Source organism: Aythya ferina (genome assembly GCF_964211825.1).
Source record: "Aythya ferina genome assembly, chromosome: 13".
Taxonomy (NCBI): Eukaryota; Metazoa; Chordata; class Aves; order Anseriformes; family Anatidae; genus Aythya; species Aythya ferina.
In genome coordinates, this window is record NC_140311.1 from 21,088,871 (window position 1) to 21,109,983 (window position 21,113).

Consider the following 21,113-nt stretch of genomic DNA (forward strand, 5'->3'; position numbering starts at 1 on the left):
CGCGCAGGCGCCGCGGAGCCGCTGCCCGGGCCGGGGCCGGGGCCGGGGCCCGGCGGGCAGCATGCGGCAGGCCCTGACTCAGCAGCGGCCGGGCGGTATCGCCCTGCCTGACTCCGTGGGTAAGCGGGGCCGGGGCCGGGGGCGGCGCGGCGCGGCCATGTTGTGCGGCGTGGCCGGGGGGCTGGAGGGGGCTGCCCTGCTGTTCGCTCGTCCCCCCGCTCGCCGAGGGAAGTCGGTGCTGTGCCAGGGGGCAGGAGCCGCAGCACATCGAGGCCACACGAAGGTAGCTATCACTCTGAACTTCTGCAGCAATCTACAGAAAACCACCCTGGTTTGGTAGGGGGCTCGCCCTGCTGACACCCCGGTTGGTGGTGAGCTTGTGGCTGTGGTGCTTAGGACGTTTCTGGGGCTTAATGTAAAATTGGTCTTAGTGAAGCCTGAATGCATTTCGAGTGCCGTTCCAGTGAAAGAAATAGGTGATACGCAGTGCTAATGTCTTTACCTCTGCCTCACAGAGTTATATGCAAGCTGCCTCATATGCTCACACTGCAAGATACCTCTAAACGCGGCAAGTTTGGAGGTATGTGGATAAATCACAGAGGTATCTGGTCTGGATAAATCACAGAGAAAAGGCTGTTACTGCCGTTTAACAGGAGAGGTGGCAAAGCTGTGTAGTGCTCGTGGCTTCGCTTTGCTCTCCTGCACGTAAAGCTGAACCTGGTTCAGTAGCAAAGAGGAAAACAGCCAAGCTAGCAGGGAATTTTGCAGCAAAAATTAATGTCCTGATGGATGATTTAGCCAGGGCATTCATCAGCGGACATGCTGTTTTAAAAGCTCGGGGTCGCTGAAACAGCTGCAGGCGTCCTTCTGGAAGTACAAAACCACTTTATCAATGTACGTGTAACAAAGCAGCTTTTCAGAGAAGGGAACAATGACATTAGTGTCCAAGAACAGAGATGAAGTGGAGATGACCGCATTTTCTCTGAGATTTCAAATTAAAGTGTTATGGTGGTTTTTCTTCAGACCTGGAATTAAAGCATTTGGCTTCCCCCCCCCCCCCCTCTTATTAAGGAATATTTAGAAGATTTCAGAAGTCTTTTGATTGGAAATCTTTTGTTCCATGCTATCGCATGTTGGTGTGTGTCAGTTTTGAGCTGGGAAACAATGGAGAAATGTGAATGTGGGGAGCAGGGTTGTGAAACAAGTTCCAAGTGCATATATGATATTTCAAGCTTCTTGTTTTAGAGCATTTTCTTGAAGAAAAGTTACTATAAAATACTCTGGTTTTGAGGAAGATGGCATATTTTGCCATTTTTCATTGTGACTTTTTGAAGGATCTGTTGAAGGATACCCTTTTTGAAGGACATGCAGAAGGACCAGTGTGTAGCTCCATGTGTATGCCCCGCACTCATTCAGGCTGGCTCTGCAGGGCTTTTTGGGAGGCACACGAGCATCTGCACACCCACACAGCCTAACCCTAAAGAGTTTAAGCTGCGTGAGGAATGTATGGCTGTACTACTTCTCTTCTCATTTACCAGCCAAGCTATAGCAGTGATCAGAAGGTTGGTGACCTACTGTGTTTAAGCAAGACAGGTTCTTCCCTCCTTCTGTTCAGAACTAAGCTCTGTAAAAGGTAGCAACTTGTTCCCCACCTTTCTGAAGTTTTTTGTTCAGCTGAACCTTTAGTCCTAGTGCTTTGGTATTTCATGACATTTCTGTAATGCTTGCATTAAAAGGATGACATTAGAACTGGAGCGTTGCACAAACTCCGGTATTTGGGAGGCAGTATGTTCAGAATGGCCTGGTATCTTGATGGATTTTAAACACTTAAAAGTCTAGATTTTTATATTATTAGCTTATTTGGCAGATTTAGGAGAATAAAAAGAGAGTGATGATAAAAGATACAGCCTGGGCCTTAGGGATGCTTTAGCAGTTATTTGAAATGTGTGTTTTATTTGGAACTAGCACCTGTCTAGATATTCACTCCAGCTAAGAACTGACTAACCACTTGTCAGACCTCTTGCTTTTGGACCTTGTGATGTCCCAGTACTGCAGTTACAGCTGTGCCCAAGGGCACAATCAGGAGAAGAGCTTTTCCTATCAGAGATGCTAGCAAGTCAAAAAGGACACAGTTTTTCCCTACAAACTCCTCCTGCCTTTTATCTCCTTGTGTTGGGGTGGTAAGCCTGTTCAGGACTCGGCTTTGTTTTTGAGCTCATCTGCTCTCTGTGGATGTAATGGTTTGGCCCTGAGCTGATCGTGGCTGTGCCACCACAGAGCATGTATCACCCAGTGAGGATGTGCTGTGGCTGGTGGTGGGGGTCTGTGCTTGATGGGGGGAGAGTTGTCCCTACAGAGGAAGGACCAGAAGCAGCTCCTTGCTCTTGGGGTGCATTCCTGCCCTGCTTTGAAATACCTTGCAAGGTGCTCGTGGTGTGCACACCACGTGGGAGCCTCTGGAGTGGAGAATGCCTCCACCTGCTCCCTGGGTGCTTCGGAGAGCCCCGGGCTGCAAGGATGGGATTTGGAGTGGTCCCAGGAGCCACAGGGAGCAGGTGCAGCCCCAGGGCAGGCAGGGGACCATTACAGCCTGTTATCCTGCCAGCTGTTCACTTGTGATGGATTGTGTTTACATAATGCATGAAATGTAATCAAAAGAATTGTTCCACAAAGTGATTTAAAGATTGCGGAATACACACTGAACAAACAACCCTAAAGGTGTTGCTGAGCGTAAGATGGCAGCCAGCTTTCCTCTTGGCTGATGGGATCACTATTTTATATTTATACTCATTTGGGAGATCTATAAATACATTAAAAAAAACACAAACCCTCAAGTTCATTATTCAAACATCTAAAAATACCTGGTCCTTGCTGAAAGTAGAGAATGATACTGCAGGAGAAGTGGCTGTTACTGATGATGTCTCATTTATATGGAAAATCGTGGATGCCTTCTGATATGTTTACAGTGAAGATTTCCCCCTTCAAAACAGGTGGTGCAGAGTGTGGATATTTGGCTTGATGTAAGCAGACATATATCAGAAAAGAAATGAATACATAATGGTAGTATTTATCATTAGCTTGATTGTCCCAGACTGGAGGGTGCCAGAAGGCTTTGTTGTATCCAGGTGAGCTTTGCCAAGTTACAGTTCTTAAGGCTCTCTTCATCCATATCCAAGCAATGATAAACAGATGTGAATTCAGATGCCCTAGTTAGCAGTTGATAAAGCATGTCAGTGAAGGTGAAAAGAGACAGCCAAAACAAAAAATATTCTCACGTTGCCAGAAAGGAAATTCACTGTTATGTGGTTGGTGGTGGGAGGAAAATTTTGTGATACTGTGACCACCCCCAGATGGAATTAGCAAATTCTGTTGTGTGTGTTTTTAGGGTCGTTCAATAGAAGAAAAAGAAATTCCCTCTACGTAACTGTGACTCTCCTCATTGTGTCAGTATTAATTCTAACGGTGGGCCTAGCTGCTACAACAAGAACACAAAATGTGACTGTTGGAGGTTATTACCCAGGGGTTATTGTAAGTATAGAACTCCTAGGTAGGTCTAGAAAACTTATTGCCTATAAAGTCCCTTGTGATGCTGCAAATGTTATAAAGGGTGATCTTGTCCTGAATATTAACGTATGCTCAGCTACTTCATTGCAATTTGATTTATTTGTTTTATTATTTTGCACCTGCTGATCATTCCCATGCAAAAATCCCATCCAGTCAAGTGGCAGTTTCCCCTGAGCTTAGGTAATTACATGCTTTTGATCTAACAATGAGACAGATAAATAGGTGTGACGTCAGTCAAAGCAACCCAAGAACTTCTTTGTTTACATGCATCAGATTAACCCCAGCCATAGGTGAGGAGAAGGACCAGAGGTGCTAGCAACAGCTGAGAGACTGGGTTTTAGGATAGACTAGTTCAGCTGAAAGGGACCTACAAAGGTAATGGAGTCCAAAAGCGAAATACTGTTCATATGAACTCATGGTCAAAAAGTTCATGTGCGAAGTGTGTAATGATTGGCATTCTGAATGGAGAACTGCACTAGCAAAAGCTTTGGCAATTTGCCGGGGGAGCATACATATCAAAGTGGCTAGCACATTGATTTTTTTTTTTTTTAATCAACAAATGAGAATGGGGAAGGATGATCTTCAAATTGCTTAATTTAGGGAAGACCACTGGTGCCCAGCCTTCCTGCCAGTAGATGTACAACTGTCTACAGAAGCATGTGAGGAGAGTACATTGTGCACCGCCTGGCCCAGAACCACAGGTGTGCACTCTGTGATGCTGCCCAAAAAGAGGTCCAGCATCACATGCTGGAAAGCATGTGCTGGGCTGTCCTGATGTCTGTCTGAGGTATGCTCATACAGGAGAACAATAAGGACTGAGCTGCAGCTAAATCCATTTCTTAGGAGCTGAGCACAATTGCAGTCCTCGAGCTAGAGGCTCCTGGTATAACAGTCAAAGGCTGCTACACGCGTAGGTTTGGAGCCCCAAAGTTGGAGGTTTAAAGCCAGGTCAGATTACTAGCGGGAGAGTTGTTCTTGCCGTATTACTATCTGATTTATTTACCATGCACTGCTGATCTCTGGAAGGTTTTTACTGCCCTGTGGACAAGCTCTTCTGTGAGTGAAAAAAGCCCCTTTGCAGCCATTCATGTGAAACGTTATTACAGACAGCGTTTGGTCTCTTTGATTTAGGATCAGTTTTCTGGCTCATGCAAGTAACTCTGCTTTTAGATCTGATCTTTTTAAAAGAGGACTATCGAGGAGTTTTTAAAAGAGGACTATCATGGTGTTGAGAAGGGTGATGATCTGGCTTCCAGCTCTCCACGCTAAGCCTATGCTGTCAGCCCGAGCTGGACCTCGTGCCTCAGAGCAGGTCCCCCAGACTGCCACAGATGATGGAGCCTGGTGTTTGCGTCCCTGTGACATCTACCTTGTTATTCTTTGGCAACGTCAACACTGCTTACATCTTTTGTGAGACTTGGTCTGCTCAAGGGCTTCATGAATTTCTGGACTTGAGAAGGGTGTTGAGTCACTCGCTTTATTTGAAGACCCCCTGATTGTGTCTGTAGACCTGTCACCAAATTCCCACTCTCAATCCACTAAGCTGTGGAAATGCACAACAACCTCGCTGGTCTCCCGAGCAGGAAAGCATTCCTGTTTGCTGCTGGGTGCTTCAGCAGGTACTTAAAATAGCTGATGTTTTGTAACAAGATGGGATCTCTCCCTTTGCTGTGCTGAGAGGGTGTTGGTGGGGTGTCCCTGGGCAGATGATGTCCACAGGTAGCGGCTCCACAGAAGTCATGTCACCCACAGCTTCACACTGATGTTAGGCCCATGCGTCTCCACTGCACTGCTGGTGCAGTTACTCTGTGTCAGCGAGGAAAAGAGAGCCCCAAAGCTCTGTTTTGGTCTAGCTTTGTGTTCCTCAGCCTAGGGCCCTGATGTGTGTGAGTAGACGAAGCAGCAGGCTCCATCTGTAATTGCGCAGCAGCCCTGTGGTGATCTGGGTTGGTGTGATGGCTCCACATATGTGCTGTCACTGTGACCTGGCTGGCACTGGCTCCTCTAAAAGTAGACCTGTACTGGCTGCCAGGGTGCCTCCTAGCTCCCAGGCCTAATGCTCCTCCTTTGGATCGCCTGCCTTGGGTATGGAAAGAAGTGTCTGTCTGTGGGGAAATCATCTTCCTAGGCTCCTGAGGAAGGACTGAAGCAGGCACTAGAGACTTTCCATGCATCAGTGGGATTTTGTTTTTTTCACAAACAGAGCAGTTCCTCACTGACACAGCTGGAGGAGCTGAAGCAGAGGGCATGAGGATGTGTCTGGTACCCAGGCTGCCTTCACTGCCACCCTAACCACTAGTACCTTCACAGCTACTTCTGTGAACACCTCAGCTGTGTCTCCGTGGGAAATAGCATCACCTGTGGCTGGTTGACTGATGTGGGCCTGGGAAGCCCAGACTAGAACAGTGACACCCAGCAAGCAGGAGTAATCATCAGGTACACAGGGCAAGCACCCTTACGGGAGCAGGGATCATAGGTTGAGAGCTTAGCTTAAAAATCCTGCATCTTCTTAAAGTAATAACTCACAAGTTCCTTCCATCTCTTTTGTGAATCTTCAAGAAAAATGTTCTTCAGGACTTCTCAGCTATGGACTCCAAGAGCTCTTCCACTTTGTACAGTGGAAGAGGGGCGTCCAGCAGCTGCAGAGGCAGCCGGATGTGGCACAGCTCTGTGCAGGACAGCTGGATTAAGGAATGGGAAAGAGCCTCTGTGAAGGCAGAACAAGGCTTATCAGAAGCCTCTCCTCTGTGTTGCCTTGTAAAAGGCCATCCATGTGGTACAAATGCTCTCTCCAAGTTATAACAGCTTCTGGCATCAGTGTAAATGATTGACCTTTCTTAGGCGCTGAGTGAAACACCTTTTCTGTAATGGCTTCTTGTCAAGCAAGTTGGCCAGGGGCATTCTTCTGGAAAAGCATGTTCATTTGTACCCTGTCCTCCTTCCAGACAGATGTCCCCAGGGGATCCTACCCACCAGCAAATAACAGTGATGCAATTAATGCAGATTACTAAGGGTTCTGATGAGGAACTGCTGTTTTTCCCATTAATGCTGGTTGAGAATCCACCAATTTATTTGATCTTTGCCCATTGGATGTACTCAGTCACTCTGATTTCTTCGTTTTTAATTACCGTGAATTATTTCAAGTCTCTCACATTTTGGTTTGGGGCTGCTCTGAAATGCCATGTGCACTTCTCTTAAATGTGTCAGGTCAAGTTTAAAGGGTACAAAAGGGTTTTCTTGAACGTTTGCCTTAGGTGTGTATTGCCAGACATCCTCTTTGCTGCTAAATATCAGCAGACTGAAAATATTACCTGGATCCAAGTCACTGTTAATGCCTGGATCGCTCAGGTATGGGGCTTGAAATTGAATTTTAAGACTCTTCTTACATGGGAAAGGTGTTTTTTTTTTGTTTTCCCAAACTGAATAAAATAATGAAAGATCAGCCCAGAAACATCAGCATATCTGTTTGGGGCAGTTCAGTCATGCCCTGGCTCTCTTCCCTTTTAGTGCCTGCCCTCACTGCTGTGCTTCACACTTTGGTGGCTAGTTCCTTTGGACCCCAATGTGGGTCCACTCTGGGAGCTCAGAGTGCAGCACAGACAGCTGGGAAGCAGTAGCTAGGTCAGCTGCTCTGCTTTAATCCCATGCTGTTGGATTCAACACTCCTTGCTGCGTTTGGCACCAGCACCAAATGTTACAGGGCTTAAGCAGAGCAGGGTAAGTTTTAGCACCAACTTTTTGTCACTTTTCTGCCGGTTAATCTTTACTTATGCCCATCTGTTAATACCGGTTTTGTTAAACCATTCCTTTCCATTCCTGGATCTTAAAATACTGATTTCAGGTTGCTTGACCCATTCTTGAGCCACTGCAGCTTGTTTTGTGCCTTGCTTTGCTTCCTTAGGAGCTGGCCAGTTATTTAGCTTTCTCACCCAGATCTTCACTGCCCCCCCTCATCTACTGAATGTATTTGTAGCCTGCTGAGTACAAGCAATGGTAGCTGTAGGACTTCCGAGCATTTCTCTTTGCCGACCAAAAGTAGTGGGGTTGTGTGTGCTACGCACTGATCAAAGACCTTTCTAGTTATGACCCTTACAGAAGTACGTCTGGATCTTCCCCTCTAGTCCTCAGTTCCCTGTTTTTGGCTTGGTTGAGGCATACTGTGTCCTAGAAACTTCTTTAGTGTAGTTAAATAGCTTAAGGCTTTAGAGAAAGGTGATAGCACTCCTAACTGACTTCACTGAGCTGAAATAAAAACAGGGTTGTCAGTTACAGCAGCAAGAAAATACACTTTTGCCAGAGTAGCTCATTCTGTTGGCTGGGCTGCTGTGGGCTCTTTTGGTTGAAAGAAGGACGCTGGCTGATAACACTTCACCTCTGGAAGTGAGGGAGGGGTAGCAGGTGGAGAGAAACTGCTGAGTCGTCGTGAGTATGAGCTCTCCCTTATTTCATGCTTCACATCAAGGAACTCTGAGCTGAAAACTTAGGTCACAGCTCACATCCTTGGTGAGGTTACTAGAGCCTGGTCCTGCAAATGCCAGTGATGTCCTACTAGGTTTGCATCTGAGGACTGCTGAATGTTGACAGGGTTGTTCCAAGACAGCAGTGCACATGCTCATCCACCACCCATTTCTCAGCATCACCAGGGAGGGGATTGAGGTCAGAATTCATCTTTTTGGTTTTTACACACCTTTTAGTGTCACATGAGGGGTACCCTTGACCGTTTTAGCTAGTGACAGACTCCATTGATTTTCATGCTGAGGGAAGAGTGCTCACGCATCAATGTATTCTTTTGCTGCTTCTGGATTTAATTGTGCTCTGTTTGGATGTGAAATATGTTGGGTGTCTTCCTGATCTAAATGCTAACAATATGTTGTCTTTCAGCTTGGTTTTGGGTCGTTTCTTGGAATAATTGGATCAAACTTGATAGAAAACAAAAGGCAAATGGTAAGTTCACTACGTAGACTTTCAAGAAAAAAAAAACAACGTGAGAGCAACTTGAATTTTGTATGTAAAGAGTGTTGCTAGCTTTCCTGACCCTTCCAGGCTAGAGTTGCATGCCTCTTGAGAGCTGTGGATGGTTCTTGGCAGCCCATGGCTGTTAACCCAGATACTTTTTTAAATTTTCAAAAATGCTTGAGGAAGCACAGAGTAACTATACACTGTCTCATTGAACTCAATGGGATTTTTCAAGGGCTCAAAATAGTGTTTGGTGTTTTCAGGATACTTGATGCTTCGTAGACTCACTCCCAGCGCTTTTTCATTTGAGCTGTCACAGTATGTGGCACAGAATAGAAATAGTTTAGGTACAATATAGTTATTTTAAATCTTTTAAAATAAATTCCTAGAGACTTGAAGCTCTGCAAAAATTGCTTTTGGTGGCTTTCTATTCTAAGCAAAGGATAGAGAGGAAGATGGTAAAACAGCCAACCCAGAGACTGGACGTAAAAGCCTCTAGAGGGCCCAGCAGAAAGGCCTTTCTTGGCTGGGTCTCTCATGTCCCCTAAGGGTGTCTTGCAGGCTCTGTTTCACAACCTCCTCCTCTTCCCACCTGTGCCTGGAGGTGCTTGGAGGTGTCAGCAGCTGCAGTGTCCCTCTCAATGGCTGCCCCAGGCCCTGGCAGCGAGGTCTTTCCAGCTTTCCTCATGTGAGGTGGCATGGGGGGACCGTGCTGCAGCTGCCCATCCTGCTTGCCCACCACCACTGCGTGCTTCTGCAGTGATGGAGCTGCCTCTGCAGAGAGGCCTGTGGACTTGCTTAGCACCATGTGCTGCTGACAAAGGCAGAAGGGGATCTGGAGAAATTCCTGCTTGTGCGAAGTCAGAGGCTGGGCTCCCCTTTGCTTTGCAAGCAGTGTCCTCCCCCCAGAGCACAGCCCTGGCAGCAGGGAGAGGGTGGGACAGGCCCTGCAGGAAAGGAAACCTTCCTTTTCCACAGGGCTCAGGGTAGGTGGGTTTCCTGATGGCTATTTGTTGTTTTTGCTCCAGCTATGTGAGAGCAACACATCCTGCTCCTTCTGTCCTTGCAGCTTTCCAAGCCCCGTGCTCATTGTCTATTAGCAGCAGATCAGAGCCTGGTTGAGCAAGCATCATATTATACCGATGCCATGTTTGCAGGGCTGCTCATAAATGACAATGTGGCTCTGACCTGGCTTGGTTGTTTATTCCAAAGAGCCCCGGGTAGCCGGTGTCTGTTCTTCTAATTTCTCTGTCATTTTGTGTCCTAAAAAGCATGCGTGACCCAGCTTTGCAAGGATTGCATCACTGCCACCTGGGTTTGCAGGCTAACATGAGCCTGCTCTGACTGCAGAGGACACAGAGTTGCTGCCACTCATTGTCCCCATACTTTATTCATGTTTCCTCTTTACCCTGGGGCACTTAATTTTACAGAGGCACTTGAGCCAATTATGTGTTTCTTTAATACCACTGCCAGTGCAAGATGGTTTTATTTTTTTTATAGACTTCCTTCGTGTCCTAATTTACTAGAAGGCTGTCTGCATTGCTTGTTACTCAGTCTCTCCTCAGTAGGGCAGGACAAGCTAAAAGCAACTTCTATAGCTGTGTTCCTGTGCATGTTTCTTCCCATGAGCTGGCTAGGGGGGCATGAGGAGTCGAGTGTGCCAACTTGGCCAAAGGGAGAACTAACCTGAAACTTAATTCTGTCCTGCCTGCTGGCAGAAATAGATGTCTCTCATTTCTCCCACCTTGTCATGCTGGCTTCCCTGCCGTGTGGCTTGTCAGAACAGTGGAGAGCTTTCAGCAGAGTTTGTTCCTTGAGGGCAGCGGTTTTCAAATGAGGAGTCAGCATTTTGTGCCGCTTTCTGACAGTCACCCATGCCACGCAAAAGGAGTTGTCAGCAGCTTTGCAGCCTGTGTATCGCTGGGATGTGGCCTGAAGGACACTTCTGACCAGAAAGCTCCTATTTTATAGTTCCTACTTTATCCAAAACCAGTTTGTCTTTTCTAGTCCTAGTTCGGCTCCATGTAACTGACATCAGTGGCAGCTACCTGAAGAACCGATATCTTATTATAGTAACAGTATTGTTGATTCTGAATCAAAATCTTCGTGACAAATCATAAGATTAGTTGAAAACCATGTGATTTTTAAGATGCCTTTTTATACATTAATTTGCCATTTTATTATCTTTCTCATAAATTCTCAGTGTTTGTTTTTCAGGCTTCTTTTTCTACAGCTCAGAGAGGAAATCGGGGGGTATGTAAAGTTAGCAAACCCATTTCTGACACCAGATCCTCACTCAGATCCTAGTGGGGCTGTTATGAAAGTCTCATCATTAACCTTGTGTCATTTGAAATAACCATGTTAACAGCTCCTGTCTACAAGAGCGGGGCCAACAGACAAATAACCCAATTGTATATATATACTTAGGTTTTGGCTCACTTCCCATCTCCAGTGCTTGTGCTTTTTAGGGAGAACATCTTCCTTTGTGTGTGCATGCAATGAAGGAAAGTACATAGGGAAACTTACTACAGAATAACGTAAGCCATAAAAAACATTCCTTCCACCAAGACTGTATGAAGCTGTGGTTTCCCCCATTTTGTGCTCTCACTGTTTAGGTCAGAGGAGTGTGACCGTTGTAAGTGATGGTCCAAGTTGTGCTTCAGCTGTGGAGATGGAGCGGGTCCAAATGGGGAGGAATTGCTGGTGTTTACAGCAAACAGAAACGGGGTCCTGACCCTGGAAAACTTGTCGCTTGCTACCATCGGCAGGCTTGTTGGGGCATCTAATTCCAGCAGCAGCTTGTTACTGGTGACAGTGACTTGTTTTTACAGCAATTGGATTAATCTTAGTCTGCTCTGCCTACCATCACAGTTCATCTTTGCAGTGGGACATTGCAAGTCTTAGAAGCTTGCTCGTGTGTCCAGGATGATGTCTCATCCCATTTGGCTGGGGAAGAAATAGGATTGTTTGAAGGTCTGGGTTGGAGGCCAAGACAATAGCAGTCTTTCAGGGTTTCAGCAAGGTTAAACTTTTACTGATAATTTGCTGAGGAATTATTAGAGGTTTAGTAAAAGCACATACATCTCTCTATCCCTATATTTTTTTCCTTGATTTGGAATGTATGACCACGTGTGGATTCCACATTGTCTTGTTCTGTTCAGATTCTTGGGTGGTAGCTGTTTTCCAGCTTGGGCACGGAGGGGACGTCCTGCCTGCCCTCAGGTCTTCGGGGATTTTTGTGGTCTCCCCGAAAACCGCTTCAGACTCCAGGAGACAGAAAAGGTGTTTGAGAAAGAGAAATGACTCCTCTTCTTTCAGGATCAGCAAATGACTGGCTGGAGAGGCTGCAACAGTGGAAGAAAAGTAGGGATGTCTGCTCTTTGTTGGCACTACTTTCACAGAATAAAACTAGTGTGACTTATCTGAAAATTCCAAGCTACTTAAAAAATACATATAGGATCCTTTCTGGCTTGTGTTTGTCAAAGGTTTTGGTTTGTCCTCCCGAGAACTGGCTCCTTAAGCAGCGCCAAGAACTGAGTTTTTCAAGTATTACTTAACAGCTAGGCTTTAAAACAAACATCCCCATCCATGCCCAGAGACCTGAGGTATTTGTCAGTGCTGGCCAGGCTAGTTGTTACTTTTGCATGTGTATTATTAATTATTTTTAATGTTGCTCAGAGCTCCTAATTACAAGAATCACCTCTGTACTTGTGGAGAAGCAGCTTTTAGCAAGCAGCACTTGAAGACTACAACCTCTGGAGTGAAAACTCCCTGGGGAAAAACTCAGCAAAGCTTTCAGTTCTTTAAATGGAAATGCTGCTGTTCTCAAGTATGTGCACCTGTCTGGTAGGCTGCTTAGTCCAGTGGGCAAATACTAATACTGACAAAATGTTTGTCTTGCCCCTTGGTGCCCCCCTGCTTTCGGTGGTCTCCCTGCTCAGTGTCTCTCCATCCCAGCACAATACAGGGTACGACATGGCCGTGGCTGACTCCTTGCAGCCCCTCCAAGCCAGAGTGGGCTGTTCTGGCACTCACCTGGCACAGGGTACAGAGGCAGTGCACACACCACTCCTTGCCAGCTGAAGAAGTTGCAGCCTTCAGCCATTTGTTGTGCCAGCCAGCACAGTCACTGAGGTCTTGTGGCCTTTGCTGGCTTCAGCAGAAGCCACTGTGGGATGAAATGGCCTGAGGGTTGTTCACAGGAGCACCTTGCCTGCAGCTCTTTGTGGTGGGGGAGAAGAAATCCCTTCTTTCTCTGCAGGGAAGAATTAAGGACAGCAGCAGCCAGAAGAGGAGGTGTATCCCCAGCCAAAGTTTAGCACTTTGATGTCATGGAAGAACTTGCATTACAATATCATGTCCCCAGAGAACCTGTCTGGCACTGCTGCTCCTGCTATGTTGCCTCTACCTCTGCATGAGAACAGGCTCTCCTCTGAGACACACATCCCATTGACTTCAATAAGACCAGTCTGTGCAGCCTGGGCAAACGTTTGGGTCGTTGATTGCTCAAGGGCTTAGTGGCTGTGGTTTCTGTATTGTTGTGGAGGGGGCATGCAGCAGTTGGTTGTGGCAAGGCAGATCATACTTTGCTTTGTTTTCCTTTCTCAGCTGGTTGCATCGATCGTCTTCATCAGCTTTGGTGTCATTGCTGCATTCTGCTGTGCCATAGTAGATGGCGTCTTTGCTGCCAGACACATAGTAAGTGCTTCCAGGAAAACATGGGGCCTGCCGTCCTTTTACTTGAGGAAAAGAGGTGATGTGTCCACGCGCTACATCAGACTGCATCGAGCTCTGTAAATACATGTCAGATGCTGAATGCTGGTTTAAATTACAAAATTTAGAAAAACGTGTTGGCTTTAAAAAAATATATTTTTAAACGCACATTAAACATTAAGACCTGGAAACTTTGCTTTAGTTCTTCTGCGCTTTGTGTGCTTACTGAGACTGAAATGTATAAGGCATAATGTGAATTACAGCTAGTGCCAAGGGATAACATATGAGCAGTAGCATCAATCTTATTTTATATGCTTGTAGTGGTCATTCCTAATGATGATTGTATCAGTGTATGTTCTAGTAGAGGGATACAATTTGATACAAAGCTCACTGAGGGGGTGCAGTACAAACAGGAAGCACTCACTGGGCTCTAAGTTTACATTTGATGACTTAAAAAAAACAATATGAGCTGCTGCTGGCATGACCAATCACTAATATAAAAAACTGCAAAAACTTCAGCTGTTAGGATATAAAAAAACAAACACTTGATTTCATTTGAAGTTTTAAATTGAAATTTATTACTGCACGTAGACTTTTTTTTCCAGCAACTTTGATATTTGATGATTTTGTTTTTGTTTGGTTTTAATTTTTGGCAAAATGGGATTAAAAAGACACGCTTAGAGTTTATTTGCAATCAGAGTGGGAAGCGATTTCAGACTGTCACAGTTACCATGAAACGGAAACTCTGCATGTCATCTGGCTCTTTATTCTGCCTTGTAATGCAGACTCCCCTTTCTGCCTCTGAGCATCCAAGCGGTAGAGAAACCTTGGGATGGCAGGATTTGCTGGCAGAGCACAGGGCAGCGATAGGTCTCAGTCTGTCGGGATGTGAGGAGCAACTCTTGACCACCTCTACCCCCTCTCAGGGGTTCATGAAGCTTTGATAGAGCCTCTGGAGCCTGAGCCCACAGGCCAGCTGCGTGATTTGGGGCACTGACCTCGTGGGCTGGGAGCTGGCACTTGGTCCTGCCAGGCGCTGGGATGCCTGCGCGTCTGCAGCAGGGACCGCGTGGCTGGGGTGACGAGGGCTCTGGTTTCTGTCTCTTGATTAACAGGTGTGCTTTTGGCCTCCTCTAACCGTGCAAGAATGTCACTGTCTGGCCAGAGACATGCTCCTGCCACCCGAGCACATAGCGTTCCCACTGTGGCTCTGCCACTGGGTGTGCTGGGTGACACCTGGAGAGTGGGCCCGGCTGCCCTTAGGGAGGGTCCTGGGCATGGGTTTGTCCCTATCAGCCAGCATGCACAAGGCAAAGCAGTTGCCACCACCCTCCCTGCCCCAAAGGGAAATTTGGCATTGCTTTCTCTGTGGGTTCAGGCATCCCTGGGATGCGTCTGGGAAAATGAGGAATGGATAATTCAGCTCAGGGTGGCTGCCCTCACCCGGGTGAGGCTGGCTTAAGAGCCCGCTGCTTCCACTTCAGCTGCCACAGATATGTGCCTCAAAGGACCAGAGCTAAAATCTGTCTGGGGGTCAGGAGGGGCTGCTGTGGGTGGGTCCTGAGGCAGGAACCTCTCCAAGGCCTGGCCTGCTGCCCCAGCCCAGCTGGGCAGCAGATTTTGGTTTTAATGTGGTGCTAATTCTGGTGCTTTTCCATCGGCAGGACCTGCGGCCGCTGTACGCGGGACGATGCCAGTACTACTCCAAGAGTACCACACTGCCAGAGGTGAGAGCAGCTGTGGCTGTGCTGTCTCCTTGCAGGGGTGGCTTCATCTTGCAGGTGGAGAAACCTCCTGGCAGGCTGCTGCTGCCATCTTCGGAGCTCTGCAGAGTGGCTGGGAGGCCGGGAATGCTTTTCTCCATGATTGGTGCTGTGCTAGCGGAGAAGTAGTTAGAAAGGAGGAGGTGGGAGAGGAAAATACACTGATTTCTTTAAATCTTCAGCTGCACATTCATCACAGGAACAGGGTGTGGATTAAGAGTCCAGACAGCAGTAATTTCTGTGGATGTGAACAAAATGTACCTTCCTCTGCACCTCTGCTTGTGTCTTCTCCAGAGAGAAGCCTGCTGGGGATGGGTGTTCCTGCCACACAGTGACAGTGTGTATGGGACACCCTTGGCTTCTTTTCCTCTAAGGTTTCCTCCCAAGTGTCTGAGTAGCTATGAATAACCACTGCATTCCACATAAAAATGCCTGCTGGAGGTGCAAATAAAGTGCCACCCAGTGGCATTGGTGGTGTCCTTTTTGGCCCAAAGACCATCCGTGTGAACTTAGGTGTTAGCACCCACAGGCAGCCAATTGACCTCTTTGCTCAGTTATTTGCCAGTACTGGAATCTTTCCCTGTTAGCGTCAGTCTCTTGACAATTCTTTGCACTACATTGCCATCTGGGGAAGAGTGTTAGTTCAGCAGGGTCTTATCTCTTTGCAAGAGTTACACAACTCCCTTCCTATGCAGATGCGTGCTTATCTGTGACTTCCCCATGGTGGAAGAAAAGCCTGGCCTGTTCTAGTCATGTGTGTCTTTATTGCAGCCTGCCTACTTTGTGAGAGCTGTGCTGCAAGATAAGGGAAGAAAAATCTGCCTGGGGCTCATACTGGGATCAGTGCAAAACCTACATGTAGAGCAGGCCAAATGGCAGTGGAATTTGTGTTTGGTGATTGTATCCTCATGTGCCTTACATATTTCTTCTGGATTCACACAGGCAATCTGTCATCCGCAACGCCGTGCACCCTGCACACCGAAAATAAAAACCAACACCTGCTTCTGTTGTGACCTGTACAACTGTGGGAAGTGAGTAAGCAGAAAAAAAAACAACCATTCCTGTCATGGGCAGAGTGAGCAGTGGTCACGCTGTTTTGCAGGTGTCTGAAGGGCCAGGATAAGACAGGAGCAAAGTTTTGGTTAATGACAGCTGTTGTAGGAAGGGAACTGAAGCTGTGGTTGCTTCCCAAAAGGACTCCCAGTCAGAAGGAGAGTGAAGGGGTGTATGAAGTATACTAAATCTACGCCAGCTACATGTAAGCATACCCCACGCCAGTCCAGCTGGAAAAATGGGTGTTACTTCTCATTATGGGTGTAATGTCCCATTACTTCCATTCCTGGTGCCTTGCCCTTTTTTTTCCCCACTGTTGAGTGTCCTTTGTCCTGACACCTGTGGGTACCACTTGTTCATTGAGTTTTATTTCATTTTAGTAGATAAAGGTTGTGACATTGTTCTTCCTCGCCTTCCTCTCTGTTTTGTTTCCCATCCTAGTAACAGGGAGGAGAGTTCACAAACTAGTGCCATCTGCGTGTTCATAAATCAGTGCCCTCTTTGCCCAGTGAATATCTCCTATGGTTACAAGAGTGGAAAGCGCACCAGCAGTGTGCAAGGCTGAGTCAGAAGGGTGGTTAGCAATAGAGCACCCTCACACAGCGATCACACCATTGTTTGATCTGGCTGCTGTGCCTAAGCTAACCATGGAGCATGCAGGTCTTATGTCATTTGGGGTGTCTAGTGTGTGTCAGCAGAGAAAAAAATGATTTTTTTAGTTCTGGCTCTTGCCTAGGGCTGTTTCAGGGGTAATGTTTCTTATCATACTTAATTGAGCTGGCCCCCACGTAAATCATTGACTGTGGAGGAAGATCAAAAGATGCTGTTGGAAGAGGGTGGCTTGGTGTGCTGGGAAGGGTAATCCCTGGTCTCAGTAGTACATCATTTCTGTGTGAGCATTTAAAGAACATGATTGCTTTTTACTAACTGAAGGGAATGATACACCTAGAAGTGACTGGAACAGAAAAATATTGTAACTGTTCTGTATTAATGGGTGTTTTTTTCTGTTTTATTTTTTTTTTTCCCCAGCCAGGCTGGTTCAGGGTTCTGCCTTGGACCCATTTTCCATTATTTTGTACCAGTTGTTATGATCTTAATCTTGCTTGGTGCCCCATAAGTGCATTGCACTGTGGAGATGCTGGTTCTTTTGGGATCTCAGGCACGGACACTAAAGGCTGGTTAGCATGTTTATCATGTAAAGGATGGGAATTACTGAAAAAGTGAGGCAATTTTACATCCTTTGTGATGCCAGGAATGCTGGAAGCAGCAGTATTGTATGAGCCCCTTCATGTCAAATGTTGTGCAGGGTTGCCATCCCTGGTGAGATTCAGCAGCTTCGTGGTTCTTCACATCATTATAGTATTCTTTAAAGTCTGTGCAGTGCTGAATGTTCTTGATGGTGTACCAGGGTTCACTGAGAACATTATGCCCTTACGCATCTCCATAGGAACAAGCTTGTACAAGCAGTAAGTACAGGTTGTGTTGTTAAAGGCAGTCATGGTATGTGCTTTCTCTAGTTCAGGTTGTTCAGGCACTTCACAGCCAAGGCCAGTGGTTAACCTCTGCCTCGATTCTGCTTGAAATCATCTCCTCATTGCAATCTCTTCTGCAGTGGCCCACTACAACAAGAAAAAGGAAAAGAAGAAACTGGAAGTGAGTAATAGGGGAAGGAGGCTGGTTTCCCTACTGATTCCAGGACTGGTATGTCCTTGGGAAGCCACCAGCATGAAGGGCTGGCTCTGGAGATTTCAATTGATGGAAATAAGAGGCAGGTTCAGACTCAAGGGCATTTTGATATTAGTAGGTCTCGTAGGACTTGTTTGTTTCACAGCATATCAAGCCATCTCTGCTGCCAGTATCATGCAGGGAGATCTTAGATGCCACAAGAATGGGATCTAGAAGGCTTTACCCTCACTCTCATCTTGGTGGTTATGTCCAGTCAATCATTAAATTGAAGAATGTGTTTTACTTGCCCAGTGAAGAGCTTAGGTTTTATTGTGTGGTGTGTTTTTTTAATCATTTTTGTTTTACTGTGGGATTTTTTTTTTCCTAATCCAGCAGAGTAGAGATTTCTGGAGGCTACTATGAATACATTGATGTCAGCAGCTGCCAGGACATCATCCATCTTTACCACTTGCTTTGGTCGGCAACAATTCTGAACATAGTGGGGCTATTCCTAGGGATCATTACTGCAGCGATACTTGGAGGCTTTAAAGACATGGTAAGGTGGTACCAATTTCTGTGCAAATCAGACGAATTGCCTTTTTAAAATAAGCATGGAAACAGCTATTGATATTTCAGTGCAAATGATCTATGCATCACTGCAGTCAGGCCAGAAAGAAGGACATGAAATAATTCTAAGGAGAAAGTAAAAACGATTAACTTTTCTGATCTGGTGTCACTGCCTGAACACAATTAGAAAAGATGAAAAGAAATAGGGATTTTATTTTCAAAAGGAACTTTCTCGGAAGTGTTGGCAATACCAGGATGAATAAAAATCAACTTTTTATTTAAAAATGATATTTCTTTTCATAGCACTGACCTTCTACAAGGAAATGTGTGGTTGTTGCTCTCGAATTGTTGATTTTATAGCAATAGTAGAGTTCTGAGCTTTACAGAGTATTTACGCAGCACTGCTAGGCTGAAACTCTCCATATAGTTTCTTCATGTTGCAGAATCTGAGAAGGTGAGGTTAGGACCAAAGCCAGGCAAGAGAGTGCAAACTTCATAGAGTGGAAAAAAATGCTGTTCTGGCAACACAAGCTTTGAAGTACCCTCACTCAGCCAGGTTGCTTGTCACATCCCGTACAGTTTTGTTCTGACGAGAACAAATCAATGGGGAGAACTGAACATTCAATACATACATATAGTTCAGTCTCTTATGACTCATTTGGAATAATACAAAATGAGATACGCAGAAAAGAACATTTTTTGTCTTGTCAATATATTTTTCTTACAAACAAATCTTGGGCCCTCATCAGGGGTGCCTTATTTCAAAATTCCGAACTTTCCTACTCTGTTTTCAGACGCACTAAAATCTTCCCAAACAAATCTTGAGACACATTCCCAGCTGTGTGTTACAGTCTTCTGACCCACACCAGACAGCCTGTAAACCACTGCAAAAAGATGTATGGAAGTCTCTGTGAACAGCAGCACAAGAGGATTTGAAATATGCCGATCTCAAAATGCACTGAGTAATAGAGTAATCAAAATTAACACTTTGCATCTTCACAAATAGGAGAAACAGTCTGAGCAGTCACTTTGTTTGAGTACTAACATGCACTGGGCTATTGCCAGGCTTGTTCTGGGGAATCTAAAGGAAACAATGGATTGGTAAAGAATGAAATGACCTCAAGACTTGCCTGCTGCCTAAGAGGGAAATAGATTGCTAGCTGCTGATTCAGCAGAATCGAGCTCTAGAGAGACACTTTGCTCCTTTAAATCATTTCTGTTTTCATTCAGCTGTCAGTTTTTGGTGACTCTGAAGATGTCCTGGTTAGCAGTTGAGATTCTTTCTTTGTTTTAACAGACTCCTTCCATCCCTACGCTGAACTGCACGGTTGAAAATGCACATCCTACAGTGTCCTATTACTCGAGGCCACAGGTGACATCTTACAACACCTACTACCACAGCACTCCTCACCTGCCTCCCTACTCTGCGTATGACTTTCAGGTACAGAACATTACAGGATGTTTCCTCGTTTAGCTAGAAAGTTAAATATAGCCCAGTCTGCAGGACTCTGGAAGCCTGTCTTCCTGTCATTTACACGGTTTAATTTTCCTGTTCATACAGAGAATACCAGGCCTTTCCTACTAGCCACTGCTCCTTGGCAGCACTCTCTCTGACTAAGACAAGGTTTTCCTGAAAGCTTCTCCTTGAAAAGAAGGCAACAGGACATGCTGCCTGCTTCCCCTGTCCTTCACCAGCAGAGGCCACATTAAAAATGGTCATTGCCTCTGGCATCTGCGATGCTCTGAGGATAGAGGCAAAGCAAGATGTTCTGGTGATTTTTTTGTTTTGTTTTGTTTGTTTTTATTAGGCCAACTGCTGTGCCTGAGAGAAACAGATGAGCTTTTGGAAATAAGCTGTTTGAGCTCCTGGTATACCAACTGAAAACCTCTTCTGTTTTTCCCACACACTTCAGCTGGGTCTAAGAGCAGTCCCTGCAAACACCACTGCTGCTGCAATCCCTGTCTCTTCTGAGTTACGGACCTGTGATTTCACTTGAACCTTGCTGTCAGCATAGGTTTTTACTTGTGGGAATGTCTGTATCTGCTTCAACATCAGTACTTCTTTCAGGTGGATATTACCAGAGTGGTGATGTTAATTTAACATCATACATTTTCTTGGCAACCATCATGGCAGGAGACTTTTTTTTAATTAACAAAAGCTCAATTTCTTAGACGTCAGCTAAGAGATTGTGGTCTGCAGTAGCCACAATCTCCCCCATCAGACCCATGCGCTAAATGTGCCTTGCATCCAAACCTTTCTGTTTTTATTGCTAGTGCCACTGGACAACACTGTTGTCGGAATTTCGTAGAGGTATTTGAACATCAGAAATTCTAAAACTTATGTATACAGATTTGTGACTTATTTTTTGAGATTAGCACAACCTGGGACACTCAGCAGTGTTGTATAACTTTTTCCTGTTACAGAGATGCCAACCTCAGCATATATCTTAAAAAGCTCTTCTGTGAAGTCCATTTGTCAGACACTCAGCTGATAATAAACACTGTTTAACTCTGTGCTTGTCGGTACTGCCACTGCACCAGCAGTGAGCTCAGCATGGGTTGATTTGCCCTGCTTTTCAACTAAAAGTACTGCTGGGGCTCTCCTAGTATTTACATCTCAGCCAGCAGATGAAAGCCCTTGTTTCTCACTGCTGTGGTACCACAGGTGTTGGCTTAGGAGCTGGCCAACAAAAGCCGGTTGTAAATTAAGGTAATCCAAGTCTTGCTTTCAGATGCAGTTCTAAGTGTGAGCCTTTCTTGTCCTCAAGGAAATGTGAGAGCCTGCGGGAAAGCATTAGCTGAGGGCTCTGGTTGTGGAGGCTCTTTATCTTC

General features: G+C 45.9%; 1 protein-coding gene across 5 annotated transcripts in view; it reads left to right on the forward strand.

Moving 5' to 3' along the window:
- Positions 1-21,113, forward strand: part of TMEM255A (transmembrane protein 255A) — a 25,706-nt gene continuing 4,593 nt past the window's right edge. Inside the window, exons 1-8 of one of the 5 annotated variants that reach the window (XM_084534027.1) lie at positions 1-119; positions 3,386-3,528; positions 8,446-8,508; positions 13,129-13,218; positions 14,898-14,960; positions 15,939-16,027; positions 18,108-18,270; positions 19,579-19,722. In XM_084534027.1, coding sequence (XP_084390153.1) covers positions 62-119; positions 3,386-3,528; positions 8,446-8,508; positions 13,129-13,218; positions 14,898-14,960; positions 15,939-16,027; positions 18,108-18,270; positions 19,579-19,722 — 813 coding nt within the window. In that variant the 5' untranslated portion in view covers positions 1-61. Of the gene's footprint in view, positions 120-150; positions 284-522; positions 581-3,385; positions 3,529-8,445; positions 8,509-13,128; positions 13,219-14,897; positions 14,961-15,938; positions 16,028-18,107; positions 18,271-19,578; positions 19,723-21,113 lie in introns of those variants that run through there. The other 4 variants (XM_084534028.1, XM_084534025.1, XM_084534026.1 and 1 more) reach the window with 4 other exon arrangements.